Source organism: Zootoca vivipara, chromosome Z2, assembly GCF_965207765.1.
Source record: "Zootoca vivipara chromosome Z2, rZooViv2.hap1.1, whole genome shotgun sequence".
Taxonomy (NCBI): domain Eukaryota; kingdom Metazoa; phylum Chordata; class Lepidosauria; order Squamata; family Lacertidae; genus Zootoca; species Zootoca vivipara.
Window position 1 is genome coordinate 20,721,573 of NC_142585.1, and position 26,571 is coordinate 20,748,143.

Consider the following 26,571-nt stretch of genomic DNA (forward strand, 5'->3'; position numbering starts at 1 on the left):
TTTGTTTAAATTACTTTTTTTTGACTACCTAATGTGAGTTCTTATACTTTTTAAGTTTTTTCAAAGTTTTTTTTTTTTTTTTTTAAAATAGATATGTGTTTGAGGAAAGATTAATATAAGTTTTGATGTTTTGTTAAGAAAACCTGCCATAAAGTCTATGATAAAGTCTATGACATAATTTAGATTTTAAGTAGCAAATTGTAAGGTTGATTATGATCTCTCACAATAAATGTGACAATCCAGGAATCTGGTGGCTCTAAGATAAATCATTTTTAAAAAAAGCAAAGCAAAATTCCATCCAAGCAAACTGACACTGAGCAGCATAGTTTTAGTTTACATTAATTTAGTTTACATTAACCGAAGAGAAGTTCAGTTTTCACGCTTTTTTCGTCATCTGCGAACTGATGTTGATTTCTATAGGTAAGTACTGTATGCAAAAAAGTTTCCGCCAGACGTTGCTAGACAACAACTCCCATCATCCCTGCCCATTGACCATCCCGGCTGGGGCGGATGGGATTTGGAGGCCAGAATATCTGGCGCCACATTAATTCATGACATTTGATGGGGGGGAGGGTTACTGTTTTTTTGTTCCGTTACCATAGTATGGTGTTGTTTTTATACTGTGAAGCTCCCTGTGCTCTTCAGATGAAGGGCTGCATTTACATTTACAGTAATAAATAATTGTTCCCGCCTCTCTCCCTCCCTTCTTTACCTGGGAGAGAGGTTTTTTTTGACCAGGTAAAACAGTTATTCGTCAGGCCTAGGCGGACGACTACATCACCCACAATGCACCGCCACCCCGCCAACAACCTCCGCTCCTTAGCGTCCGGTGCCATAAGCTACCTTGCAGCTTCACTTCCGCCAGGAGCTGACACTCTAGCGGGGCGGACATCGGCGGCTTTCCCCCTCCCAAAATGGCGGATAACTTGCCCTCGGAGTTTGATGTGGTGGTCATAGGAACGGGTAAGGGCGGGGTGGGTAGGGTTGCGCGCGTGTGTATGTAACGTGGGAATCAGACGTGGCTGGCGGGTGGCCGGTCTCCTCTAGGAAGTGAGATGCTGGAGTATGGAGGAGAGATGGGCTTGGGGGCAGCAGGAGGCGCACAGGGGGAGACCCCGACCCCATTTTACCTGCCCTCCGTTTCCCCCTGCCTTTTCCCTACCTCACGCCCCTTTCCCAATGTCGTACAGTGCAGCCTATTCAAAAGTAAGGGCTACTAGTGGAGGCTCGCTCCAAGGTAAGTGGGTTTAGGATTGCAACCCCATCCTCCTAAAAACCACAGTAACCTATTATAAGAAATGCCTGTTCACAGGTTTTTAGGGTTGGAAGGAACCCTGAGGGTCATCCAGTCCAACCCCCTACAGCACAGGAATCTTAAATACTGTACTGTAAAGCCTCCATGACCATCCAACCTTTGCTTGAAAACCTTCAATGAAGGAGAGTCCACCACCTTCTGAGGGGTCCGTTCCACTGCTCATGTAATCAGCTTTGGTAGATTCAGCGAAAGGCCCTTTCAGTTCATTAAATATAGGGTTTCTCAAATGCTTCAACTTTCCTGTCTGTTTGATGTCATTATTGTTACTTATCCAATTAATGCCCCACCCTTCATCCCAAAGTAACAATCGGATAGGAGTATGTGAGAATAAACCCTGGTTTGTTTTTTGCTTGCGTTCAGCGTTCAGGTGACATGGCAAGCCATAGTATTGGCTTGTTTGTGAAATTATAAAATTTGTTTAATGAATAAATTTATTAAATACCGCCCTTCATTCGCAGATCTCAGGGCAGTTCACAACATAAAAATGCAGTTGTAGAGCCGCACAGGGAGTCACTCTCACAATTAAACCATAGTTTGTGACAAACTGTGGTTTACAGTGGTACCTCGGGTTGCGGACCCGATCCGTTCCGGGGTGCTGCTTGCACCCCGAAAAGTCCACACCCCGAGCAGCGCTTATGTGCAAAAGCCTGATAGAGTGCATCTGCGCATGTGCGAAGCACACAGAATGCTTCTGCGCATGCACACGCGGCGAAACAATTCCGGGTCCGCCACGTTTGTAACCTGGAAAAACACAACCCACAGCGCACCCAACATGAGGTATGACTGTACTTTGTTGTTAAGGCCAGGTCATAGAATCATGGCATTGGAAGGGACCTTGGAGGTCTAACCCCTGCTTGATGCAGGCATTGCAGTGCATGATTTAACTGCAGCATCTCTTACAGATGGCCAGCCAGCCTCTGCTTAAACACCTCCAACAAAAGACAGCCATTGCTTGAGGCAGACCTCCTCACTGTCAAACAGCTCTTACTTGGTATAGTTCCTATGTTTAATACAGTATAATTATTATTAGTAAAAATAATAATTTGCACACCACCTTATGAGTTGTGCAATGAAGTCCTTGTGTTCACTTTCACAAGGTAATTATTGTTTTTGAAGTTTGGTTGTGGTGGTTGTGTGTGTTTCTAAATAGGGTTTTAAAAAACCTTTTCATGATGCAATAAGGTAAAAGAAACCAATCTAAATAAAAACCTAAATGGAGAAAAGAAAATGCAGAGTCTTCCCTCAAAAGCAACGCTGTCTTCCCTCAAAAGCAACGCTTAACCTTTGTCTCACACAGAAGGTGGTGTAGCCTCCCAGCTCTCACTTGGAGCTTTTTCTTCTTCTCCCAGTCTCTCACCCTGGGAGTTCTTTGCTTCCCTGCCTCTCACCCAGGGTACCTCCACCAACCATCTGGGTTTTTGTGGTTGTCTTTACAAAGAGGAAACTGAAGCTGAAAACAAGCTACTTGCTTCCATGTACCCACACATTCTACAGACAAGCAAGGTTTTGAGCTAGTGTTGCCAACCTCCCTTTTTGCAGGGCATCCAAGTATTGTTATGAGCAAAAGCAGGTGAAGCTTTTTCCTAGCCTGCAGATGAAGTGATGGAAATGTCTTCACCAGCTAGAATTCTGGTTGTTGTGCCATTGCATAGAAGTCAAGCCAGAAGTAAAATTGGCAATCCCAGTAGTACATGAGACTCTTAATCTCAGGTTTGTAGATCTGAGCCCCATATTGGGCAAAAAGATTTGCATTGCAGGGGGTTGGACTAGATTGCCCTCTTGATGTCTTCCAACTCAACAATTTTGTTTCTATGAATCACAGTTAACTCTGACCATGGCCAGAGGTTGTGTATGAAGGATGTAGCTTCACCTTGTGTTCACATCTCCCCTGGTCCCCTCCCCCATATGTTTTTTCTTCTGTATCACAGCTGCTTGTGCATCAGACCCTAACAATATCCTTCCCCTCACCCTGGCTTCTTATCCATTTAAGAGTATCTGTTGGATCTTGAGAGAATGCATTGTCCCTTATGTACCTGGTAGGCCACTGCAGTCTTCAGGAGAGCTTCTCCTTCAAGTTTCAAAGATATTGGAAACCCACTCCACAGTAACATGGAGCAGGGCTTTCACTGTGGTTGCCCTGTTCTGTGGCACAACATTCCTGTTGAGATATGACAGGTGTCCCCCATCTGCACTTTCTGGAAACAATTGAAGACATTTTTGCTCTGACAAGCTTTCTCAGCTGGATGAATAGATCTCTGCTATAGGTGTCCACTTTGTATTGTTTTTTAAATTTCATCTTCTGTTATTTTTGGTGCTGTTTTTATTACCGTATATTCCGGCATATAAGACGACCCCCAACTTTTCCAGTTAAAATATAGAGTTTGGGATATACTCACCATATAAGAAATATGACCTGGCGTATAAGACGACCCCCCAACTTTTGAGAAGATTTTCCTGGGTTAAAAAAGTAGTCTTATACGCAGGAATATATATTTTTGTGCCTCACAATGGGGCATAATGTGGAAGATGATTAATGAGTAGCAACAACAATATTCAGTCCATGAAAGCTAATGCCATAGTGAATTGAATTGTGTGTGTGTGTGTGTGTGTGTGTGTGTGTGTGTGTTTGGAGACATTCTGTTAATACTTGTGCTCTGTGTATATCAAATAACTGCTGTATGCTGAATGTATTTAAAATAATGTTCCACAGCAGACTTTTCCTCACTTTCCAAATAGTCCTGTGTGGTTGGTAGGTAGGTTGGTCATAATGCTTCCCATTTTATGAATTTGGGCCTGAAGTTGGGAGATAAATGACACAGAAGAGGCCTTGCAGGCCGTCTAGTCCAGCTCCCTGCTCGGTACAGGAAATCCAGAAGCTAGACCGCTGTTATTTGGGGATGCTCTAGCTTTCCCCAAATATTTCTGTAGGGGAGAGCCCACCATTCGCCTAGGTCAGCAGTGGAGAACTTAGCCTAGGGAAGTGAATGCAGCCTTCCAAATGTTCCTCTATGACCAAGGATGATGGGTCAAGGATGATGGGAGTTGTAGTCCAACAACATTTGGAGGGCCACAAGTTCCTCATCTCTGGGACAGAATGTTGGCAGTAGACCAGCGTTTTATCAGGTGCTTCAGCCACACTGTTTGTATCCAGTTAAGTTCTACTTGGAGTGAACCCATTGAAATTAATGGACCAAAGTTAGTCCTGTTCATAAATTTCAGTGCGTCTGCTCTGAGTATGATGAATATTAAATATAACACCAAGTCGTTTAGGACTTTATTTACTAATAGAATCACAATTGAGCTTTGCCTCCTACCCAGTCCTCGGCTCCTGGCAGAAAGTAAACAGTGCCAATGAGAAGCCCCCATCCAGCACCTCCAAGCCTTTCTCTCTGACCCTCAGAACTCTCCCCAGGGCATGCCTCCTCTACCTATGGAGAGATGTACATGTAGAAGGCTCTGACTTTTGTGTAGTTGGGATGTAGCCCATAGTGTAAAGATAAGCGATATGTTGCCCCACCCACCACTGACATGTGGCCCCCAAAAGGTTGCCTGCTAGGAAATGTGGCCCTCCTCTGTACCTTGGTGGTATATTGGTACCACCAAAGTTCTTGTTACTCCAGTTTAAATAAGGATGCTTGTATTAGTACAGACTTGTGAATAAGCTGCCAGAAGTAACTAGCCTGTGAAATACAGTGGTACCTTGGTTTAAGAACAGCTTAGTTTATGAACTACTTGGATTAAGAACTCTGCAAACCCGGAAGTAGGTGTTTCGGTTTGTGAACTTTGCCTTGGAATAAGAACATGTTCTGGTTCCTGTTGAGTGTGTTCCATTTGTAAATTGAGTCCCCCAGTGCTATGGGAAAGCACGCCTTGGTTTAAGAATGCTTTGGTTTAAGAACAGACTTCCAGAACATTTTAAGGTATTAAACCAAGCGTTAGACAAATTTAATTCGTTCCATGGGTCAATTCGTATAACAAAAAATTCGTCTAGCGAATCCCATAGGAATGCATTGGGGGAAAAAATTTTTTTACCCATAGGAACACATTACTTGAATTTCAATGCATTCCTATGGGAAACCGTGATTCGCTAGATGAATTTTTTGTAAAACGAATTTGTAAAATCTCTCCGTTAAGTGAAAAATTCATCTTACAGGGCATTCGTTTAGCAAGGCACCACTGTATCTATACGCTAGTTTGCTGGGGACTGGCAGAGGATGATTGGAGAATTCTGCCCCTTGACTGCCCTCTGTGTTTCTTGCTTGTTGCAGAGGAGGGAGGTAGTGCTCTACCCCTTCCCTCCCAGCCCTTTCACTCTTATACACTGTATATGGAATTTCATACAGTTGCCTTCACACAGTTCCTTGTCGCCTGTGGCTTAAATACAAGGTAATATTGTGATCAGTGGGCTGATTAGCTCCAGCTGCATGCTTCTGAAAGTGTTTGTGTTTTTCACTATTGAATGCTACTGTCAGATATTGTAGCTCAGGAATAGGGAACTTTTTTCAGCCTGAGAGCCACATTTCCTTTCAGGAGCTGTGTGCCGGGGGGGGGGGGTAGGCAGACCCAGAGGCAAAAATGGGCAAAACAATGAATGCGAATTTCCCTATGTACAGAAGGTTAGTTTCTACAAATTCACATATTCCCCCTCTGATCCAAGGATGTATTGTAGCCAGGCAGAAAATTTCAAGGAGAGTGCAAGCCAGGGCTCGTGAAGGTTGTGGCTTAGTGTGTGTGTGGCCTGGGGCAGCACTGGGACCTTAGACTTGAGGCTCCCCATTCCTGTTCTAGCTCACAACACTTTTGGAACATAAATAGATAATTTCTAAGCGCAGCCTTTTAAGTAGAGTTTGATGGGACTCAAGTTTGGATTCCGAGAGTGCAAAACTTTTAAACTCTAGGCCTGTAGGTTGAAAATGCAAGACTTGTCTTCATTCTGTATTTTCCCTGTTTGGTTTTAACGTTGTTTGTTTCTTGTGGTATTAATAAATCACACAACCCCCTCTTGAAATTTAGGGTAGTATTCACCGTACCATATAGTGAATCATGAGGTAATATGTGGAAAGGGTGAGAGAATGGCAGCATGTGTAATGTTGTGTGTTGTTGTGTTACTGCTGAAATTTAAGTAGTGTAAGAGGAACACTTGTGTCCTGGTTCTCACTGAATGAAGAACTTGAACTCAGATTGTAGATATGAATGTTGTATATAAATCCTAATTGCTGAAATTGGTACATAGTAAAAAAAAAAAGGCAAGAGTTAGAAGACATAGCAGGTTCCATGCAAAGCCAGTTAAGCTAAGATGTTGATCCAATAAGTGACATGCCCCCTGCAATTCCATTATATAGGAACTAGCTGGCCCGGCCACCTGTTGCTGTGCCTCATCCCTATGACTCCCCCCACTCTGTCCCAACCCATGAGCTATTCTGCCCCCTACTCCCCCCCACCCCCGGTTCATCCCTGTGACTGTCCCCACCCTGTCGTGACCCATGAGCCATCGCTCTCCCTCCCCTGGCACAGCCCTGTGAGTGGTCCCTGCACCCCCTCCTCCCCACCCCTCGGCTCATCCCTGTGACTCCCCCCCTTGCCCGCCCCCCCAATGCATCCCTGTGATTCCCCCAGTGCCGGTGTTGGCGTATCCTGGCCTATATGTCAGGTATTTGGCGTTGGGGGGGAGGCAACGGCGGGGTGGGGGTGGTTTTTGGCGTGATGTCGGCGTGGCACACTCTGTCTGTGACGGTTGGACGCGGGGGGGGGGGGCTAGGGGCAGGATCCCGGCGTTGGGCTTTGTGGAGGAATGGCCTTTGTGGCAGTTATAGAATGTTGGCTGCTGACGTCATGCTCTTGCCTTGGCCTTGGAGACACAGCTACTGGCTTCTATTTCCCAGCATGCACTTTGGTCTGAGTTGTGAGTTCCATAACACAGGGTTTTAGGGGTTTTACCTGGCCCAGGTGTGACATCTGTCTACGCGAACAGGCTTCTCCATGACCCAGATGACAGAAGAGGCATTAGCAACGCTTCTGGAGCAGATGGGGCAGAAGTCTCCTCTTGGGAAAGTAAGTTGGGGGCAGGGCCTGGTAGTTTTGGAGGTAAAGGCAGATTTGGAGATGCAGCTGGCCTTGAAGCCGCTGACAAGGTGAGCACGAAGCACTGAGGTGGATGACAGGGAGACAGAATGGGATCCCTCCCCAGAGGGATGCCTTCCACTGCATCCCCTGCATCCCTCCCCAGAGCCCTCCTCCCTTGATGACTCCTTAATATTCTGGGACTATGATATGACCAGTTCTGTTCCTCTGGGCCCATCCCCAGTTGTCCATGGTTACTTCTACCCTTCATCCTGATCTGATTCCTCTCCACCATGTCTCCTCGGGAACCACAGCTTGAAATGAGGACAAGAGTCCTAGCATTACAACCAGTAAAACTAAACCACACATCTGTTAAGTTATCAGATAAAAGAGATTCCCTTCTGAAAGGAGTTTGGGTTCTCTTTCTTTGTGCCTGAGTCAATCTATTCCCCCCTCTTTTTCTCTCTCTGAAAAAGAAGTTATTCTTTTTTTTTATAAAAAAAGAGTCACTGTAAATTTCCTGGTTCCATGCATCCCCCCCCCTCTTTTCTTTTTCTAGTCTTCACTAGTTATAAATAACACATGAAATGACTTTCAAGGTAGAAAGCAGGGATCCATTTTGAAATATTCTATAAAATAAAGAGTGATTTATGGCTCCATATGATTTTGGCTGAAAGCATTTGGGCTTTGCCCAGTCATCAAAGTCCTGTCAGGGGAATCTATTATTTATTGTTCGATATGCCGGGAGTGGTGGTAGTACTTTATTTTATGTTTATCTTATGTAAGTATAGTGTTAAGAAAAATCAATTCCAGATACTAATACAGTTTTAAAAATCTATTGTGGCAAACTAACCAAAAGATGAGGTACAAAGTGAAACATTGGGGGCGCCGGTTTTAGCTCCCTGCAAAACACACACTCTCTTTCACACACACACTCTCTCTGTCACTGAAAATCACTGAAAGCCTTAAATGTTTTGATAACTACTGAATATTTGGGGGCATGATCTTCCTCAGTTTCATCATAATGCATTTCCTGCTGCAATGTTTTCATAGTTCAAATTTTTGTAAGCAATTGGGCTTCATTTCACGCAAGCAAATATTTAAGCATCTGGCACAGGGTGGGGGGTAGGGAACTCTCAAAACTAGATGGTGTGAATTTGTTTTTCATATTGTCATACAGCTATTTTATTTAATGCCATACAGATTTGTGAGCTTCTGAACTTATTGGCTTAAGTTATAGCTCTGCTTGCTTGTGATGCAAGGTTAGCAAAAACTCTGTGGAGATGGTTGGCAGGGGTGAGGAAATCTGTGGCGCTTCATTTGTTGCTGGAATACAACTCCCATCAGCCCCAGTCACTGGCCATCCTGACTGGGGCTGATGGGAGTCCAGCAACATCTGGAGAGCCACAACTTCCCCAACCCTGAGCTAGAATTGAGACACTTTAATCGTGGAGGCCTGAAAAAGATTTGCCACTTTGTTGTAGGGCTCACCAGGAAGATTTTATTTTTAAAAAAGTGTTGAGGAAGCTGTGGCCCTCCAGATGTTGCTAGGTTCCAGCTCCCTTCAAGCCCCAGCCAGCAGCACCAATGATCAGGGGTGATATGAGTTACATCCCAACAACATCTGGAGGGCCACATGTTTGCCAACCCTGTGTTACAGAATAATGGAAATGTCTCTGTGGCGCAGTGGTTTAGTGTGCCTGGCTGTTAACGAGAAGGTTGGTGGTTTGAGCCCCCCCAGGGATGACTGTGGGCAGGAATTTCTAAGGAAAAAGGTGCAATCCCAGGTGCTCTGTTGAATTTTGAGCCCCATGTTGGGCAAAAGATTCCTGCATTGTAGGGGGTTGGACTAGATGACCATAGTGACCCCTGCCAACTCTACTGAACTAGGATTCTGCTGAACTAAATCATTAGAGCAGCAAAGGAGCCAGTTCTCTAAAGTTAGCAGGAATATCTCACTTGCAGAGCCACAGTCAATGTTTTCTTTTGGGGGGGAAGGGGGTTCCATTGTGTAAACCAGTTTTCTGTTTGACATACTACCCGTCTGCAGGACCCCTTTCTCAATCTACGTTTTGTGGTATGGGAGATGCTGCAGCTTAATGCCTTTTTGGGCTGTGAAAATAACATCTGATGCCCTGGGGCAGCCCTGGTGTGCACTGAACCTGGCACAGGGGCACCCCATTACATCTCTGTGGGTCAGGAAGAGTTTTTAGTGCAGTGGCCCCCACATTGCTACGGTGACAAAACAAGGAGTACGGTACTATTTAGACAAACTCAAATTTAGTTGGAAGGTTGCCCCATCCCAAATTGGAAAAGGGTAATTTTGCCTCCATTTCCTTTACAGTCGTATCCAGCATTCATTTCCTAGATTATAAACTGCTAACATTTTATTAATACTACTTTTAAATCTGACAGCAAAAAGCCTGTAAAATAGCTCATGGGGATTTCTGGATGAAATGTAGCAAATGCAAGGTGGTTGTTACTTGATTACAGATGGTGATTTTGAAATCTTGGTATGCATTGCTTTAAGATTTAAAGGCATTTGAAAAGCTTGTGTAGCCAAACAAGCATAAACTACAGGCGTTGTCTGTTGCAATGCGCCATTCCTAGATACCGGCAATGTGTCAACGAAAGTAGCTGGAAGCTTCGCCCAAATAGTGTTTCTTCAATGGAAATCAATATGCTAATTGGCTCATAGAACTGGGGACACTTGTGTAAGTTTGAAACACTGCTATAGGAAAAAAGAATCTTGGCCTGTGGTGTGAAACTCCCAATGCCTTCGGAATTGTCTACTAGACAAAATAAACTTTCATCTATTCCTAGCATAGCAATCCTTTTTCTCCTCCCCACCCTGGGGTAAAACCCAAGTGTTAAAATGGTGTTCCATCACAACAAAACAGCCATTGATGTTGGGAACTTGCATTGAACCTTTATAACTCCCCCCCCCCCTTTTGCCAGCTGAGATTAAATCTTCCACTATCTGTCAAAAAGGTAGGCCTTAAAAATGACTAAAAAGTTGCTGAAAGTCTGAATTTCTACCTTAAGGGCACCTGAAGATATGAAATAGATTAGAATGCTTCCTGGTTTCATACCGATTTCTGATCTTGTTATGGAGTCATTTTGCTGAACTTGCGTAAAGCTCATCTACAGGCTTCGGCTTGGTCTTCTTTATGGTCTTACGTGATAGACAGCTTTGGTGTCGCTTTCCATTACAGTGCAGAAGCAAAGGCAACCCTGTTATGTGCACATAGAACAAGGGCGAGCAACCTTGCGCCCTGGGGCCAAATGCAGCCCTCTGGACTGCTTTATATGGCCCTTGGGACTCAACCTAGGCCATGCCTTCCCCAGGCTTTTGCCTGGCTGGAATGTGTGCCTAAAGTTGGGGGAGAACAGGTAAACAAGGGTGGAAAAGAGAACTTTAAAATATTAGACCCTCCCCATTAAAAGCTCCATGATTCCTTCCTCTGAATGTAGGGAGGATGTGCCAGAAGGGGCAGCTCTCAGCTGGTCTGGTATAACAGTGGTGCCCATGTCTCCCTCCTTTACAGGTTTGCCTGAATCTATCATAGCAGCCGCATGTTCAAGAAGTGGCCAGCGGGTTCTCCATGTGGATTCGTAAGTCTTCTAACTAATTGTCATCTTTTGTTACATGTTGTCTTCTTGGCATAACAGATTGTGGTTTCACCTTGTATTAACTGTTGTATGATACCTTTAGGGACATTTATTTTTGTTGTGATCACTAAACAACATGATATTATCTGAGACACATTCCCCTGGAATGAGTGTAAGTACCCCCCTTTTCTGCAGTCTACACTGGAGCTTTTGGGTGAGATTCCATCACTCCTTTCAGTATCTCCTTGGTTGTATGGGACCTTGTGTTGAATGATGGATAAGAAATACTTTAAATAAATATGTAGGAAAACATGGACTCTCATATGTCAGTTGTTCACCTCTTCCAGGAGTGAGGACGTTTGCGGGAGAGTGTGTGAGAGCCTGCAAATCTCTCCTTAGCCATGGTATTAGCCCGTGAGGGAGGAAATAACAATTGAACATCACCCTTCTCTGAATTGGGACTGGCAGAGGATTGGTAGGAATGCTCAGACATAGGCAGCACCAAACACTATTTTACATGTTCTTGAATACACTTAAAATAGACTTCTGATTTCAAAACTGCATGTATTTCCAGTGAATAAATCTATTTATATACCGTTATTCCTAAAGAATATTAGAGTGGTTTACAACAATTGTACATATAAAGCCATACAGTAAAAACACTATAAAAGGTTACCACCAAAAATCGGCTAACTATTGTGGAAATTTGTTGTTGTTTAGTCGTTTAGTCGTGTCCGACTCTTCGTGACCCCATGGACCATAGCACGCCAGGCACTCCTGTCTTGCACTGCCTCCCGCAGTTTGGTCAAACTCATGTTCGTAGCTTCGAGAACACTGTCCAACCATCTTGTCCTCTGACGTCCCCTTCTCCTAGTGCCCTCAATCTTTCCCAACATCAGGGTCTTTTCCAAGGATTCTTCTCTTCTCATGAGGTGGCCAAAGTATTGGAGCCTCAGCTTCACGATCTGTCCTTCCAGGGAGCACTCAGGGCTGATTTCCTTAAGAATGGATAGGTTTGATCTTCTTGCAGTCCATGGGACTCTCAAGAGTCTCCTCCAGCACCACAATTCAAAAGCATCAATTCTTCGGCGATCAGCCTTCTTTATGGTCCAGCTCTCACTTCCATACATCACTACTGGGAAAACCATAGCTTTAACTATACGGACCTTTGTCGGCAAGGTGATGTCTCTGCTTTTTAAGATGCTGTCTAGGTTTGTCATTGCTTTTCTCCCAAGAAGCAGGCGTCTTTTAATTTCGTGACTGCTGTCACCATCTGCAGTGATCAAGGAGCCCAAGAAAGTAAAATCTCTCACTGCCTCCATTTCTTCCCCTTCTATTTGCCAGGAGGTGATGGGACCAGTGGCCATGATCTTGGTTTTTTTGATGTTGAGCTTCAGACCATATTTTGCGCTCTCCTCTTTCACCCTCATTAAAAGGTTCTTTAATTCCTCCTCGCTTTCTGCCATCAAGGTTGTGTCATCTGCATATCTGAGGTTGTTGATATTTCTTCCGGCAATCTTAATTCCGGCTAGGGATTCATCTAGTCCAGCCTTTCGCATGATGAATTCTGCATATAAGTTAAATAAGAAGGGAGACAATATACAACCTTGTCGTACTCCTTTCCCAATTTTGAACCACTCAGTTGTTCCATATCCAGTTCTAACTGTAGCTTCTTGTCCCATAAGCCTGATGGAATAGAGAGGTTTTCAGCAGGTGTTAAAAGGTGACACAGAAGGTGCCTGTTGAATCCCTGTTGGAAAAATATTTCATAGTACTGGGCCAATAACACTACAGGTTCATTTTATTATTGTCCATCGAGCCTCAACAACTCAGTGAACAACCAACAATTCTCCTGCAGATTATTTCAGTGATTGAGCTGGGATAACGGTTAAATCCAGTCAAAGGCAACTATGGGGTTGCAGCGGTCATCTCGCTTTTCAGGCCGCCGAGGCAGTTGGCGTTTATCCACAAACAGCTTTTTGGGTCATGTGGCCAGCAGGACTAAAACGCTATTGGTGCACGGAGGACCATGATGAGTACCAGAGTGCACGGAAACACTTTCCCACTGCAGTTGTACCTTTTTATCTACTTGCACTGGTGTGCTTTCAAACTGTTGGGTTGGCTATGTATATTTTTAAACGAAATAAAGTCTTTTTTAATAAAAAACAAACAAACTGCTAGGTTGGCAGGAGCTGGAACAGAGCAATGAGAGCTCACTCCATCGCATGGATTCGAACTGCCAACCTTCTGATCAGCAAGTCCAAGAGGCTCAGTGGTTTGAACCACAGCGCCACCCGTATCCGTTGATTGAGCTGGGATATAGGGGTTCAGGCATAACTTGTTCAGGGCTTTGTAAATTGATACTGTACAAGGAACTTAAAGCTGGCTGAGTAATAGATGGGCAGCCAGCGCAGATGCTTTAACAATAGTGTCATATGGGACTTCCAGTCTACTGGCAGTGCTGTCCGGCGGGGTTCGCCTCGAGCTCCGAGGCAACCCGGCTCCGCGAGGGGGGGGAGAGCCGCGAAAGCGACACGCTACCCGAAAGAGCCCCATATTGTGTTTTATGGGGACGAAGAGCTCAGCAGCGCCCTAATTCTGACTCCTCTACTCTCCGGTAAGCTCGGTCAAGAGCCCCGGTTAGAGTGGGCTGGTAGTCGTGGGGGCCATTTTGAGCATCATTGTCACCCTCGCAGTAGCGAAGCTTCGTGCCGGCGGCGGAGAGCGGTGGATTCTTCCATAGCAAAAGAAATTAAAATTCGGAAACCGTGAGTAAAAGAACTCTAAAAGTCTAAGATTAGACAGAATTGGCCACGGAAGAGGTTTAAAAAGGGAGTCGGCCTCTTCTAATTGAGAGACTGTGATACAGTAACCTGATCCCTTGCCGGGAAGGTGAAAGGAAGTATCTAATTTATTAACAATTGGACTTAAAAGAACCCCCCCCCCCCCGGAAGCCAGATCTAGGTCCCTGGAGGGATCAGCGATTGGACTCTGTGATTGGAACTGCTAAAAAGAAGAAGGGGGGTGTGATTGAAAGAAATTAAAAGGAGAAGATACCCAGATTGTACCCAGTACAATGTTTTGGAATAAGCCTCACACTATTTCCTGTTGTGCAATTTGCTGTTTTCCCATGGGACTGGAATAGAAAAGATGGCTCTAGACCCAACATCCGCAAAAGACCAGCTTTGGCAAAAGATTCTTTTAGAACTTTTTGACATTAGAAAGGAACTGAATTCATATACTAAGCAGCTGCGTGAAAATAATAAACAACAAAGAGAAGCGAATGGAGAAAGCTGCACGGAAAATAGAACTGGAAATGAAGCTGTAAAATTGGATGCTGAGGACAAAGAGGAATCACCAACATTGGACATTTCCATGGTGTATGAAGAAGCTGTACAATTTGAAGAGGAGGAGGAAGAAGAATGGCAGAATGCTCCACAAGTGGGAGATGTGGAACAGAAAAAGGATTTGACGCAAGAACACCTCAAGGACGAACCAGGGTGGGCTTTTGCCCTCCTAGTGAGAGAAGGAGGACAGGGCACGCTCTGGGAAGTTAGAAAGGAAGGTACAGGTGGATGTGGGAGGAAACAGCAGAAGTGGGGTAAAAATGTCCTGTGGAAGTTATGGGAAAGGGTGGGAGTGGGTTAAAAGAATATATATGTTGATTAGGATGGATGAAATGGAAGGCCCAATACTGGTATGACAAATGGATTTCGCTGAAAACTCTTGGAGAATCTAGATCTGGGGGAAGGGGGGGGAGATATATTATTATGTTTGAAACAATATTATGATATAAGAGCTAATATTAGAATGATGAATCGTTGTAAGTAAAAACTATAGGCAGAAGGGAAAATTTTAATAGAATGAAGAAAGGGAAAATAGAAATATTTGGTTTGAAATATTAGATTAAAGGTGATATAAATAGAATTGGGAATTATAGTTGAATATAGAAATAAAGGATTGAGAGAGCAATGTTTAAGATGTGTTAAATAACAATGAATACTGTCTAAATAATATTGTAGCAGGGACCCAAGGTGGGGGGTGTCGAGGGAGTCCAAAGTGTTATGATCAAGATATAAGTTAGAATTTTTGTATTTTGTATTTTTTGTGTTTTGTTTTTTCTTTTTGTGTTTTGTGTTTTCTTTTTGTGTTCTGTATTTTTGTATGTTTTTTGTGTTTGAAAATCTTCAATAAATACATTTTTAAAAAAACAATATTGTCATATGTTGTTTGCCAGATGCCCCAATCAGCAATCCATATGCTACATTCTGCTCCAGCTGGAGCTTTCAAACCAGGCCCAAGGGCAGCGCCATGTAAAATTCATTGCAGCAATCAAACTTTGAGGTTACCACCGCATGAACTAAAATGATCAGGCTAGTGAACCAGGCTAAGTTGGTAAAATGCACTCATACCCACAGAGGATACTTCTGCTTCTAATGACAAAGATGTATCCAGGAGTACCCCGCAAGCTACACTCTTGCTCCTTCAGAGGGAGTGCAACCCTATCTAGAACAAGTGGGTTTCCAATCTCCCAGTAAATGAGAAATGGACTTGGAAAAATGTATTAAGAATTGTCAGCTGTCTAAAGCACTGTCTTAACAATTTGAGTAAGTAAAACATATCTAATAATTCTCATTTTTTGTTGAAATGCAGCATACAATGGGATGTTTTCCCCTCCCGTTACAGTAGCTATGTGTTTTGAGTCCTTCCAGATCGAATTGCATAAAACACATTTCCCACTTTCATTTATCCTGGCTGGACAGCTGCCTGTTGCTTCTAAGAGTGTTTGCAAGACAGGGATAGGCCTCCATCAATAAATAAAACTAAAATTTGGAGAAATAAAAGATGAAAACTACCACTTGGGTTTGCTCCTCAAAATTTAAATCCATAAATCCTAAACAATATTCTTGGGTGTTATGGCATACAAGAAGGAGGAATGGAATATTGGTCCCACTTGTAAATCTGATCCTCGCTATGCTGTGTAAACTTTAAATCTCTCTTTTCTGATAGGAGTTGGATAGAAAGCATAATAGGAGGGGGGCAGCGAGAAACTGTGAGTCAAATGAAACTTTTGAAGTACTTTGTGTGCCAGTGCCGCCTGGATTCATTACCCTGGGTGGATCTTATTACTTTTAATCTCCCGCCACTGTTTTGCGTTTATCATAATATACCGCTTATGTGATGATGGTAGATGGTCTGAAGTGGACCATTATAAACCACTGAGTAGCACCTCTGTTGATTTATAAACACTGTCCAAGCATCCCCCATCAAGAACAGCTAATCTTATTCAAAATAGTCACTTCCATTGCAGCCTGGCCATAAATTCCGGTAGTCATGTTTTAAAACCAAAGTTAGCTTCTGCCAAATTGTAATTGAAGGGGGCTCTATTTCTGGGTGCTAGCTATCCGTCTCAATAAAATGTTTTTGGGGAAAAAAAATGTGGTTCTTTTTCAGAGAGCTACATTTACTGTAGATATTAATGAGCTGTTGACGTGTGAAATTTCAAGGATAGATGCTAAGTGATTTAGAAAAGTAATTTGCAATTCGGAACGTGAGACTTGGCATTGACTTTAAATTTGAAGTTGTGAAAGTTGAGAATTGAATGCAGTTGTGAAAGCGATTTGTTTATGCATGAAGATCTTTCTTCCTAGTGACCTCCCTCCTCCCCTCCCCTTCCCCCAAATGTTCTTGTTTTAGGGGACTTTGCTCTTGTTCGTAAATTCTGGATGCATTGGTGGAATAACCAAAGCAAAGGGAAGGCAGCATATTTCTTCAGGTTGTCTATTTCGTGTCTGACAGTAAAATTTGGTTTATGAGTCTAATCATTTTGTCACAGTACAAAGAAATAAGCTGTTGAACTAGGGATGTAAAACCTCCAGAAATTTTGAAGCTGAGGGTGGGGGATTTCTTCCTAGTTCTTTTTGTGGGGGCACTGGAGATTTTGGGGAAAATATAAACATATGCAACACTTTTTTTCTTATCAAACTTAATCTTATTACTGCTTTGACAACATAAAATGGTTTCTTTATACCTTAGTTGGCATATAAAATTGTCCTGTTCGGCATATTTATGAAATTTATATAGCAGTGTGCAAAATATTGCATGCTTAGTTTGGTGGAGCTTACTAAGTGCACAAAGGTTTGTAACCACAAAGTAAAAATTGCTTTGGCTCCAACCCTTTATACACTTATCTAAATCTAACTGGAAAACTGGGGGCAGGTGGGAATAGATAGATCCTCCCCACCCCCCTGCACTACTCTCTAGTCAGCTTACTTCTTTCATTCATAGAATCATAGAATTCTAGAGTTGGAAGGGACCCTGAGGATCTTCTAGTCCAAATTCCCTGCAATGCAGGAATAGGCAGCTTTCTCACTTTGCTTTTTTAATCAGTCAAACCAGTTGGCATAAAAGTAAGTTTGGGTATTACCAAAAGCTCACTATAGGTGCCTTAGTGAAATACTAGATAGAACAGAATACTTCCAAGCCAAATTTATCCCTCATTCTTGGAAGGAAAGTCTCTCTTTTTAATATGTTTATTTTCCATTCATTGTTGTGGTAGTGTACTGGTTGTAAAATATTAGGATGTTTATCTGAATAGCCACCATGCCATCCACCTAGTTATCTTTGTGGGAGGCTCAAACTTTATTTTCTCCTTTGTTGGGCAGGGATAATCTATAAAATCAGCTCTGATGTACGATCGCCCTGATCTTCATGGCAAAAGCCATATGTTGGTCATGTAGACCAAATACTGGAAAAACTCACCCTGTTCCAAATTTCTGATCTTGCCCTTTTTGAGTAGAAGCAATCACAAAATGGCTTTTGGGGCACACATTTATTCTTATTTCACTGCCACATTAACTTAGATGGCTTTAAAGGGGAGAGGGGGTTAGATAGATCTGTCTTCCTAGTATTTATCAGCATCTATTGACTATGACAGCTACATGGAACCTCCATTTGGCCTTGAATTTCCTCTTCCCTCGTGTGTGTGTATGGAAAAACTGAGGAGATTGGTGGTGAGCTTTTCCCAGGGGCCACAGACTGTTGGACCGTTGGTCTGGTCCAACAGATTGCTTTTACACTAAAGTTGACCTGGGTCTCCTGCTGATGTAATGTGTGAAAATGATCAAACGTTGGTAATTCATTCTTTTTTCAGTGATATGAAAAGTTTAAAGAAAAATATGAGGTGTTCAAAGAAGCTGACTAGCCCTCAAACCATTTTGGGATGAGATGCCAATCACCTGCCCTTCAGATCTTGTTGGGCTCCAAATCCCATCAGCCAGCATGGCCTGTGACCAGGACTGATGGGAGTTGTATCCAGCAACAGCAGAAGGGCCACAGGTTCCCTATATCCCTATCTAATAAGTGCTTCAGCCAAGTGATTAGTTGAAATTTAAGATTAGGCCCAGAAGTCCTTATACATTCTTGCCTTAAAATCCATTTGACCGGGTCAGTAACAAGAGAAAGCTTATTAAGGTGACAGGAGACATGCACACACACTCCAGAGATCAAAAAGGGGAGAGACAAATGCAGGCTGCGCTCTGGAGAAATCATAAAGTAACAGAAACTTCTTCTCAGGCATCAGCAGTTTTGATTTGTTTTTCCAGGACTATTACGGCATCGAGAGGTGTAACTTTCCTAATCAACATTTACAAAAGAACTGTTCTTGCCCCCTCCTGCAAGTCTACTGTTGCATTTGCATCAGTGACACCGTTCTTCTGACCACACAGTTATGAAGGTCTCCTGTCTCTGGAAGACAGAAACGTGCTTCAGATGTAGCACTAAACCATGGTTCACATTATAGAAGCAAGCATGCACAAGATTTGGGGTTGCATGCTTCCCTCCTCTCTTTCCCCAAATAATCTAGGGCAGGGGTTCCCAACAAAATTTTCTCGAGGACCCCTCATCGAGCCGCTATTGTGACAAGGACCCCCATTAATTCCTAATCCTAAAATTAAAAAGTGAGAGCCAAATTAAGAGTCTTTTTATATTTTATATTTATACGTTTTTTACAGTTACAACAGAGTACTCCATCAGTATACAGTTAGTTTTAATTTTCAGTTCTTAATGAGATGAACCACTTTTTAACCAAGGGTCCATTTTTAACTACGCGAACTGTAGCTTCCGCGAAAAACAACGCTTTGTTTACAAACACTACTGTTTTGCAAAGAGGCAGCGCGCGCCAGGGAGGAGGGAGGGGAATGGAGAAGACAGGGTACCTGCACAGTAGCGCACAAATGAAGCCGACGCGCGCAAAGCATCTTGGGGAGGTGAGCGTTAGTAGAATGCGCGCGCTGCCTCTTTGCAAAACAGTAGTGTTTGTAAAGCGCCACCTAATGGCATACAGCAGAACTACTGCCTCTATCTAATTCTAGTTTTGCGCTAGACTCTGCTCATGCAGGGAGTGGCCAAAACAAAAAATCTGTTATCATACTAAATATATTTAATATATTTTTTATTCTAATAGCATCTTGAGGACCCCTCTGGCATAGCTCGCGGACCCCTGGGGGTCCCCGGACCACCTGTTGGGAACCACTGATCTAGGGAACTGTAGTTTACCCTTCACAGAGCCACAGTTCTCAGCTCCCTTAAACATGTGCGTAAATGTACTTTAAATGTGTGAATGCATATGCTAAGTGGGATTTCCTTTGAGCTTGGATTGGGGTAACCCTTTAGTGCCCTCTGTAGCTACTTGTGCTTCTCTGTGGCAAGCTGAGTACATTCTGCACAGCACACAAATGCACACTTGATTTGAATCCTTTTATCAGGTCATATAACTCGACATTTCTTTGTGCAACCTGCTTTTTTATTGTTAAGTGGGGACAAAAATGCTGTTTAACAGTAGCCAACCTAATCTGAGTTGCTTTAGGAGGCTCTGTCAAAAATTTAGAAGCCACAGTGCCCATGTTTTTCTGTAGTGGCCCTTTCCCCCCAGATGGCCAGGGGCTTTCAGGTTTCTGCAGATTTGGAATATGCTAATTACAGAAACTAAATTAAGAGTTGGAAGAAAACCTGGCCCTTCTATTTTCTCAGCTCAAGAGCAGCCTTTGATGGTGCTGCTGTTCTTGAATGATACAGAGCACTTGACAGTGGTTATGCACAGAAGTGCTAGGAATATCTTATCTTATTCTTTTGTCCTACAATTGAGACTCTTTTTTGGGGTATCATTTTTAAGGTGGAAAAATGCAAATGTATTTTCAGAGTGTATGGGTTTTATTAAAAGCAGAAACAAAATGTCACCCCCACACTCAAAAAACATCCTACCCAAAATTCTACCAATGCTACATGTATATGAATTAGAAACTGTAAACTTTACTTATTTGGGATTGCTGTGGTGTGTTTTTGCTTTTCTTCTGTTCCTGTGGAACAGAAGCCTTTTTGGTAGCAGAACTTACTCACTTCATTTTGCTTGTGAACCATAAGATCAGACCCTGTGTTATTTCCTGTTTTTATGTGTATACTACTACTTTTACTGACTCTGCATTGTATATTTGCTTTAATGATATTCATTTTTTTCTGTTGTTCACTGCAAGGAGGTTTTTGGTTTTTTTTAAAAAGTACTAAGTAGTTTGTAAATTATGTTTAAATAATTGCAATAGAATCTGCAAAAATGAAAGCTTACTCCATTAGCTATTCTTTTCTTCTTTTCTCTCCCCCTTCCCCTCCCCCATCTCCACAATAGAAGACAATACTATGGAGGAAACTGGGCAAGTTTTAGTTTCTCTGGATTATTGTCTTGGATAAAAGAGAACCAGGTAAGCAGTAGTGATTTTGTATTGTGCTAAATGTTCAGCCTTTTGGTTAAAAACTTCAGGGGAAAATATCATTCAATATCTATTTTAGAATATGTAGGTTTTATCAACTATGCTATATCCCATATGTTTTTATATCCTTGCAAAATGTCACCTGATATATCTGATTTCCAATTTCTTGCTGTGACTAGTCTGGCTGCAGTAATCATTACTGTTGCAACTTCCGAGTTTTCCTTGTTTGCTGTGCATTTCAGATATTTCAATAAACATTTTGGTGTTAAGATTCTATTGCTGCCCAGAATTTCATTTACAATCCTCTGCAACTTCTTTTTTAAATTACAGCACGAACATAGGAACTTTCCAGGCCTGTTTCCTTTGACCTCTCATTTCATAACCACACACACACATTTGAAGGGTACATAGACTGGAAAAATTCAGTCTATGGAGGGGGTCTGGTATAACCCCTACCCCTCACACTGCTAAAGAAAGTGAATCAAATATTTATTTCTCAAATTTCTTAACATTTAAATAAAACCAAAACATCATTTGCTCATTTTTTAAAAATTTTTTAATGAAACACTTCTGTTCTTTTTTGCATATTCTTGCAAGAAAACGGCTGAGCCTTGTGAGGATAACACCCCCTGGAAAGAACTGATCCTTGAAAACGAAGAAGGTATTCCTCTGAACAAGGCAGACCGAACCATTCAGCATGTTGAAGATTTCTGCTATGCCAGGTGAGTGCTTCCTGTTCTGCACATAAATGGTGTGTGTGGAGGCACATTTTGAACTGAGGGAAGCCAATGGGCCAACTGTGTGAGCTTGGTCCTCTATGGTGATACCTGCTCCCCCAACTTAGACCCGAGAAAGGAAGGTTTGGCGCTCACTGCTGTGGCCACAGCTGGCTTCAGAGATGCCACAAGCAGTTTGTTTTATTTTATTTAGAATAGTTGTAGCATATCTTTCATCTATACAGATACCAAATTGGGGTGCAGAGCATAAATAAAATCATAAAATGTACAACAATAAAAGAAATAGCTAAAAATGTAATTGCAGGCTAAACAATATCAGCTTAGAATTCCTGGACAAACAAATCAGAAGGCAATTTCTGTGTCTGGTATATTTGTGAGTGTAGGGCATTCTGTAATTGAGGCATCACTATAGATAAGGCTGTCTCATTCCACTGCTTGACAAGCTTCCTTCAGTGTGGAAAAGAGCATCCCCAGAAGATCTTAAAGTACAGGCAGGCTTTGATAGGGAGAGGAGATCCTTCTGGTATTTGGATCTGAAACCCTAAAGGTGAGCACCAGCACCTTGAACTGGACTCAGAGGTGAATAGTGAACTCCTGTAAATTCTTTAGACTCATTGTCTGGCTTCATATTATGTCCAAAATTGGGCTGACAGAATGTCTTGCTCCTGGCAAACCACAAGCTAGAACCAAGGTATGTTCTTGGGTTTATAGTTTGTGGTTTTTTCATGGAGGCATGCATTGAGTTTGGACAATGCACTTAACTAAACTGTAGCATAGCTCATGGCAGCACACCTGCAAGAAGGCCAAAAGAAGAGTGCACTTCCTCTGTGGGAACCCTTGTGCATCCATCCTAAACCATGGTTTGGCTTAGTGTTACATGTGAACCAATTCACTCACTTCCTGGTTTAAGCGAACCATATCCAAGCCATGCAGACCAGTACTGAAGACAGTTTGCCTGTTACATCAGAACAGGCTCTTTGTCTTGAATAAGTGTTATTTGAGTTTATGTTATGTATCTAAAAAATTAAAATTGGAAATAAAAAACCTCTTCCTTTTAATAACTTAATGTTTGAGGGAGAGAGCTGATCACAGCAGTTCTGACGGTTTACATGCTTCAGTTAGTTTTTGCCATTGTTGCTTAATTTCCCTGAACTCCTATGAAGTTGCCATTAAACATTTATTTTGAAAGAATAAAAACAGCTGGGTTGCAGTGGTAATATAGTGCACAAAACCGAAATGAATGGCCACAGAACAAAGTGCATCCATCAAAGTGGAAGAAAACCATCTCCGCAACAAGCGGTATTGAAAAAAAGGCAAATGGTTGAAAAATAAATAGTGAACACCTGTGCTGCATAAATTAACCAGCTGGTTGGCAATTTTTCTTTTGACCTATCGGAAGGGGTGGCTGTTACGAGGCATTAATAAGACACGTTGGCTTTGAGAGATTCTTTTGTTAGTACCATTAATTAATGAATGACGCTAGATAATGTTCAGAATTTACACCACAATTTGTGCTGCAGATGTATCCTTGTGAATTAGTATTACAGGTTTAAACAAACAAACAAATCTCCGTCTGCACAAAAGATTTAAACTTGGGTGTCTCTCCTGCCCCCCCCCCCCAGCCCGGTTTTTATAGCTACAGTTCTGTTGAGAAATTAAGTTTTATACAAAAATATTTTGGTTGTTGTTATAAGGTTGCTGGGAATCCTTGAATAGTCACACCGTCAGCAGGTTTAATAGCTGCAGCTAATGTACGTCTGAATGTAGCTGTGTTTACATATTGTTTTAGAAAGTGATAATTTGGTCAATTTGCATTAAAATGAGAACCATTCCTCCCATATCTGTAGTTGGGAGTAGGAGGTTGTTCCATAGGCTTCCTGGAAACTGTGAGTTTTGAGGATAAACTCGAAAGAAGCCAGGGAGGCATTCTGAGAACAGCCTCTGTCTCTTCCTTTTCCTCCCCTTGCCCCTCCCCTCTTAGGGCCAATAGCAGCTTTCAGGGGAGGAATCATTTTAATCGTGGAAAATGTAGAGAGGATCAAAATATTTCTCACCTAGTATTGTTTTTCCAATTCACTTTGCAGCCCACCCTCACCCCTGCAGCTGTGTTAAAAATATATATGACAAAAACCCTGCCTGTCACATGTAGCCTAACCCCTCAGCCCTGAGTTGAAAATACATTGTTACTGGAAACAATATTTCTGAAATAATACATTTAGGTGAAGCCTATAAAGCTTACCTGGGCCGAGTGATGTGATGAGTTTTATTTCGGTCCAGCTCACTCGGGGGCTTCTCTTGCAAAAAAAAAAACTAGTGTGGTTGCTAATTAGATCAGAGATAGACATAAGAAGACCTGAAAAATTAAATAGCTTTTACCTCTGGCAACTGGGGAAACTCTGCCTTTTATTGATAAGTACTGAAGTTTTACTGCTGTATCATTTCAGATCACCTTTCAGATAGCAGTTCATTTGTTGACGGCTAGGCTTAAAACATTTACTCGGAGGATTAATAGCTAAGTGGCTGAGATAAAAAGATAATGCAAAATGGTTGCTGAACTCTTCCTCCCCCGCCCCCCACTAATAATGACACTGATTTGATTCATCTCTGCTGGTAGCCTAAGCTGAAATCCCAAGTTCAAAAATGCTAGTTGCTGAGGTAGACTTCATTGAAGTTGAAGATTAAAAAGGAAAATGAGCTTGAAATGTGGAGTGTGGCCTTAGAAGGAGAATGTTAAGGATTTTGCCATTAAGGAAGAAAGGAGGATGCCAAAGACTTGTTACATCTGCTGACCTTGCTCTTTTGACCTCCTTACCTTTATCATGATAGGCAGCCACAAGATTAATGGTCACAGCAGTAAGATTTAAAGCATGCCTTCATTATGTTTCATTAAAGGCCATGGGTGGATCGGTAATAAAGATGAAGATTTTGTTTCCGTATATGTGTGTGCGTGCATGTACACATAAGCCACTTTTAATGATATTCCAAATTATGGCTTTGCACACAATCCATGATGCACAGCTCCTTCTATTCATAGTCCCTGTGGTGTGATATTCTTCCATCCAAGCTGGTCATTCACTTCCCTCAACAAAGCTGTATTGTATTTGTTAACATTTTGTTGCTGGCACTTCCCCACTGAGCCCTTCTAAAACATTCTGTTACTTCACAGCAGTTCAGCCAGTCAGTGGCTGGGGATGAGACCTGTGCACATGCACTCTACTCACGCCGTTACCTGGGACTTGTAACAAAATATTGCATTATGGAATGCTGCTATTCAGAATTTCAGCTGCTTTGCTCCATCTTCTTTTGTCCCTTCTGCCCAACATCAGTCAGTATCCTTTAGCCAATGAGTGTGCTTTATCCTAGTGGGGCTATTTTTCATACTGCTGGAGGCTTTCTCCAAACCGATTGCTACCACTGTCTTAATTGGTTGTGCTGTTTCGGTAACGTAAGCTACGACACTCACACTCTGAAAGTTAGAAATATAGGAGATGAGATGTCTTGTTTTGTGTATCTGTGTTGACTAGGCAAAGCAGACATGGCTCTTATAATGTTTCGATCAGTTGGTTGAAATAGCTGTTGTACCCAGAATGTTGCAAGAAAGCTTTGGGGACTGATTTTCATCTGTTCTCTCCCTCTCCCTCTCCTTGAAAAATCAGTCAGGATCTTGCTGAAGATGTGGAAGAAGCTGGTGCACTTCCGAAGGCCCCTGCCTCTGTTGCTTCTTCTTCTAGTGAGGTTGTAGAGGAGGTCTCTGGCACCCCAGAGGCTGAGGAAGAGTGCTGTCCTTTGGAGGATCAGCCATTGGGGACCAAAGGTGAAGAAACATTCCCTGACAGTGCTGCAGGAAGTGAAGCAGAATGTACAGCTGACCACGAAGCTGTTGAAGTGACCTCTCTGGGGGAGAATCCCTGTGACAATGTAACACCTGGTCAGTCAGTACTGGAAGTGGAAAATAACGAAGCTGCATCAATAGTGGAAGCTGCAGTTGAACCAAGGAAAATTACTTATTCCCAAATTGTTAAAGAAGGGAGACGATTTAATATTGATTTAATTTCTAAGGTAGGGAACTCATTGCCTATGTTTTCTTTAATAATCCTGCACCCTATGTTTGCTTCATTGAAAAATATTCCTTTGGAAACTTCACAGGCAATGCAAGATAATTATGATGATACCGGGACCTAGTATTCTGCTGTAAAGAACATAGGTTACTTTATAAAAGAACTTTTTGTGGGGGTTTTAAATAGACACACATGCTCTCTTTTAAAAAAAAGGAACCAAAGCTAAAGTATCTGCTAAAAGCACGCTTTGCTTTTGGGATAGTACAACCATATTGGGTCTCAAAACAAGATACTTCTTGCACCTTTTCCTTTAGGAATATTGCTTTGCTGATCAGGGATTTGGGTTTTTGTAGGGAGAACTGTACTACATGTTCTCTGAAAGCTATGTGCTTTTTAAGAAACTGTATTTCCAGAAAACAAAAAAACAACTTCTCCTGTGCTGTCGTACTATTCTAACTCTCTTCTACCTTGCTGCGAGAAATATTATTGCAGGATGAACTATTGGGGAGAATCAAATGTTATGATTCGGTACACATGCTTAATGAAGTCGTGTAAAGTTGCAGACATAGTACTTGTGGCAATGCTAAACAGAGACAGGGTCCAAAGAGTCCCAAAACTAGGTCTATGGCTCCCAGATGTCATTGGATTTGAGTTTTCCAAACAGTCCCCCACTGCATTTGCTTTGCATGGTAGGAGAAGGTCCCAAGTTCATTCCTCAGCATCGCCAGGTAGGGCTGGAAAAGCCCTCTGCTTAAAACCCTGGAGAACCACTGCTGCCCATTAGAGACAATACTGAGCTAGATGTACCAATGGTCTGAGCTGGTATAAGGCAGCTTCCTATGTCCCCCACATTCCACCTGTTTTAACTGTGTGGGGGTTTGCTGGCAAAGTAAGTCGCTCAGTCAGAGCTCTCCCAGATTCTGCAACTCTGGCCTCTTTTGCCCTATCGTGCCCCTGTGAGCTTCCTTTGGATTTTGTTCTAATCAGGCAACCAGCCTCCCACATCTCTTGCTAGGCCTTACAAAGTT

General features: G+C 42.5%; 1 protein-coding gene across 4 annotated transcripts in view; it reads left to right on the forward strand.

Annotated features, from left to right (window-relative positions):
• The first annotated feature begins 821 nt into the window (after positions 1-821).
• CHM (CHM Rab escort protein) overlaps positions 822-26,571 on the forward strand; it is a 71,702-nt gene continuing 45,952 nt past the window's right edge. For 2 of the 4 annotated variants that reach the window (XM_060270452.2, XM_088664599.1), the window contains exons 1-5: positions 822-963; positions 10,924-10,990; positions 20,667-20,739; positions 21,346-21,470; positions 25,142-25,544. In XM_060270452.2, coding sequence (XP_060126435.1) covers positions 915-963; positions 10,924-10,990; positions 20,667-20,739; positions 21,346-21,470; positions 25,142-25,544 — 717 coding nt within the window. In that variant the 5' untranslated portion in view covers positions 822-914. Of the gene's footprint in view, positions 964-1,000; positions 1,238-10,923; positions 10,991-20,666; positions 20,740-21,345; positions 21,471-25,141; positions 25,545-26,571 lie in introns of those variants that run through there. The other 2 variants (XM_088664598.1, XM_060270451.2) reach the window with 2 other exon arrangements.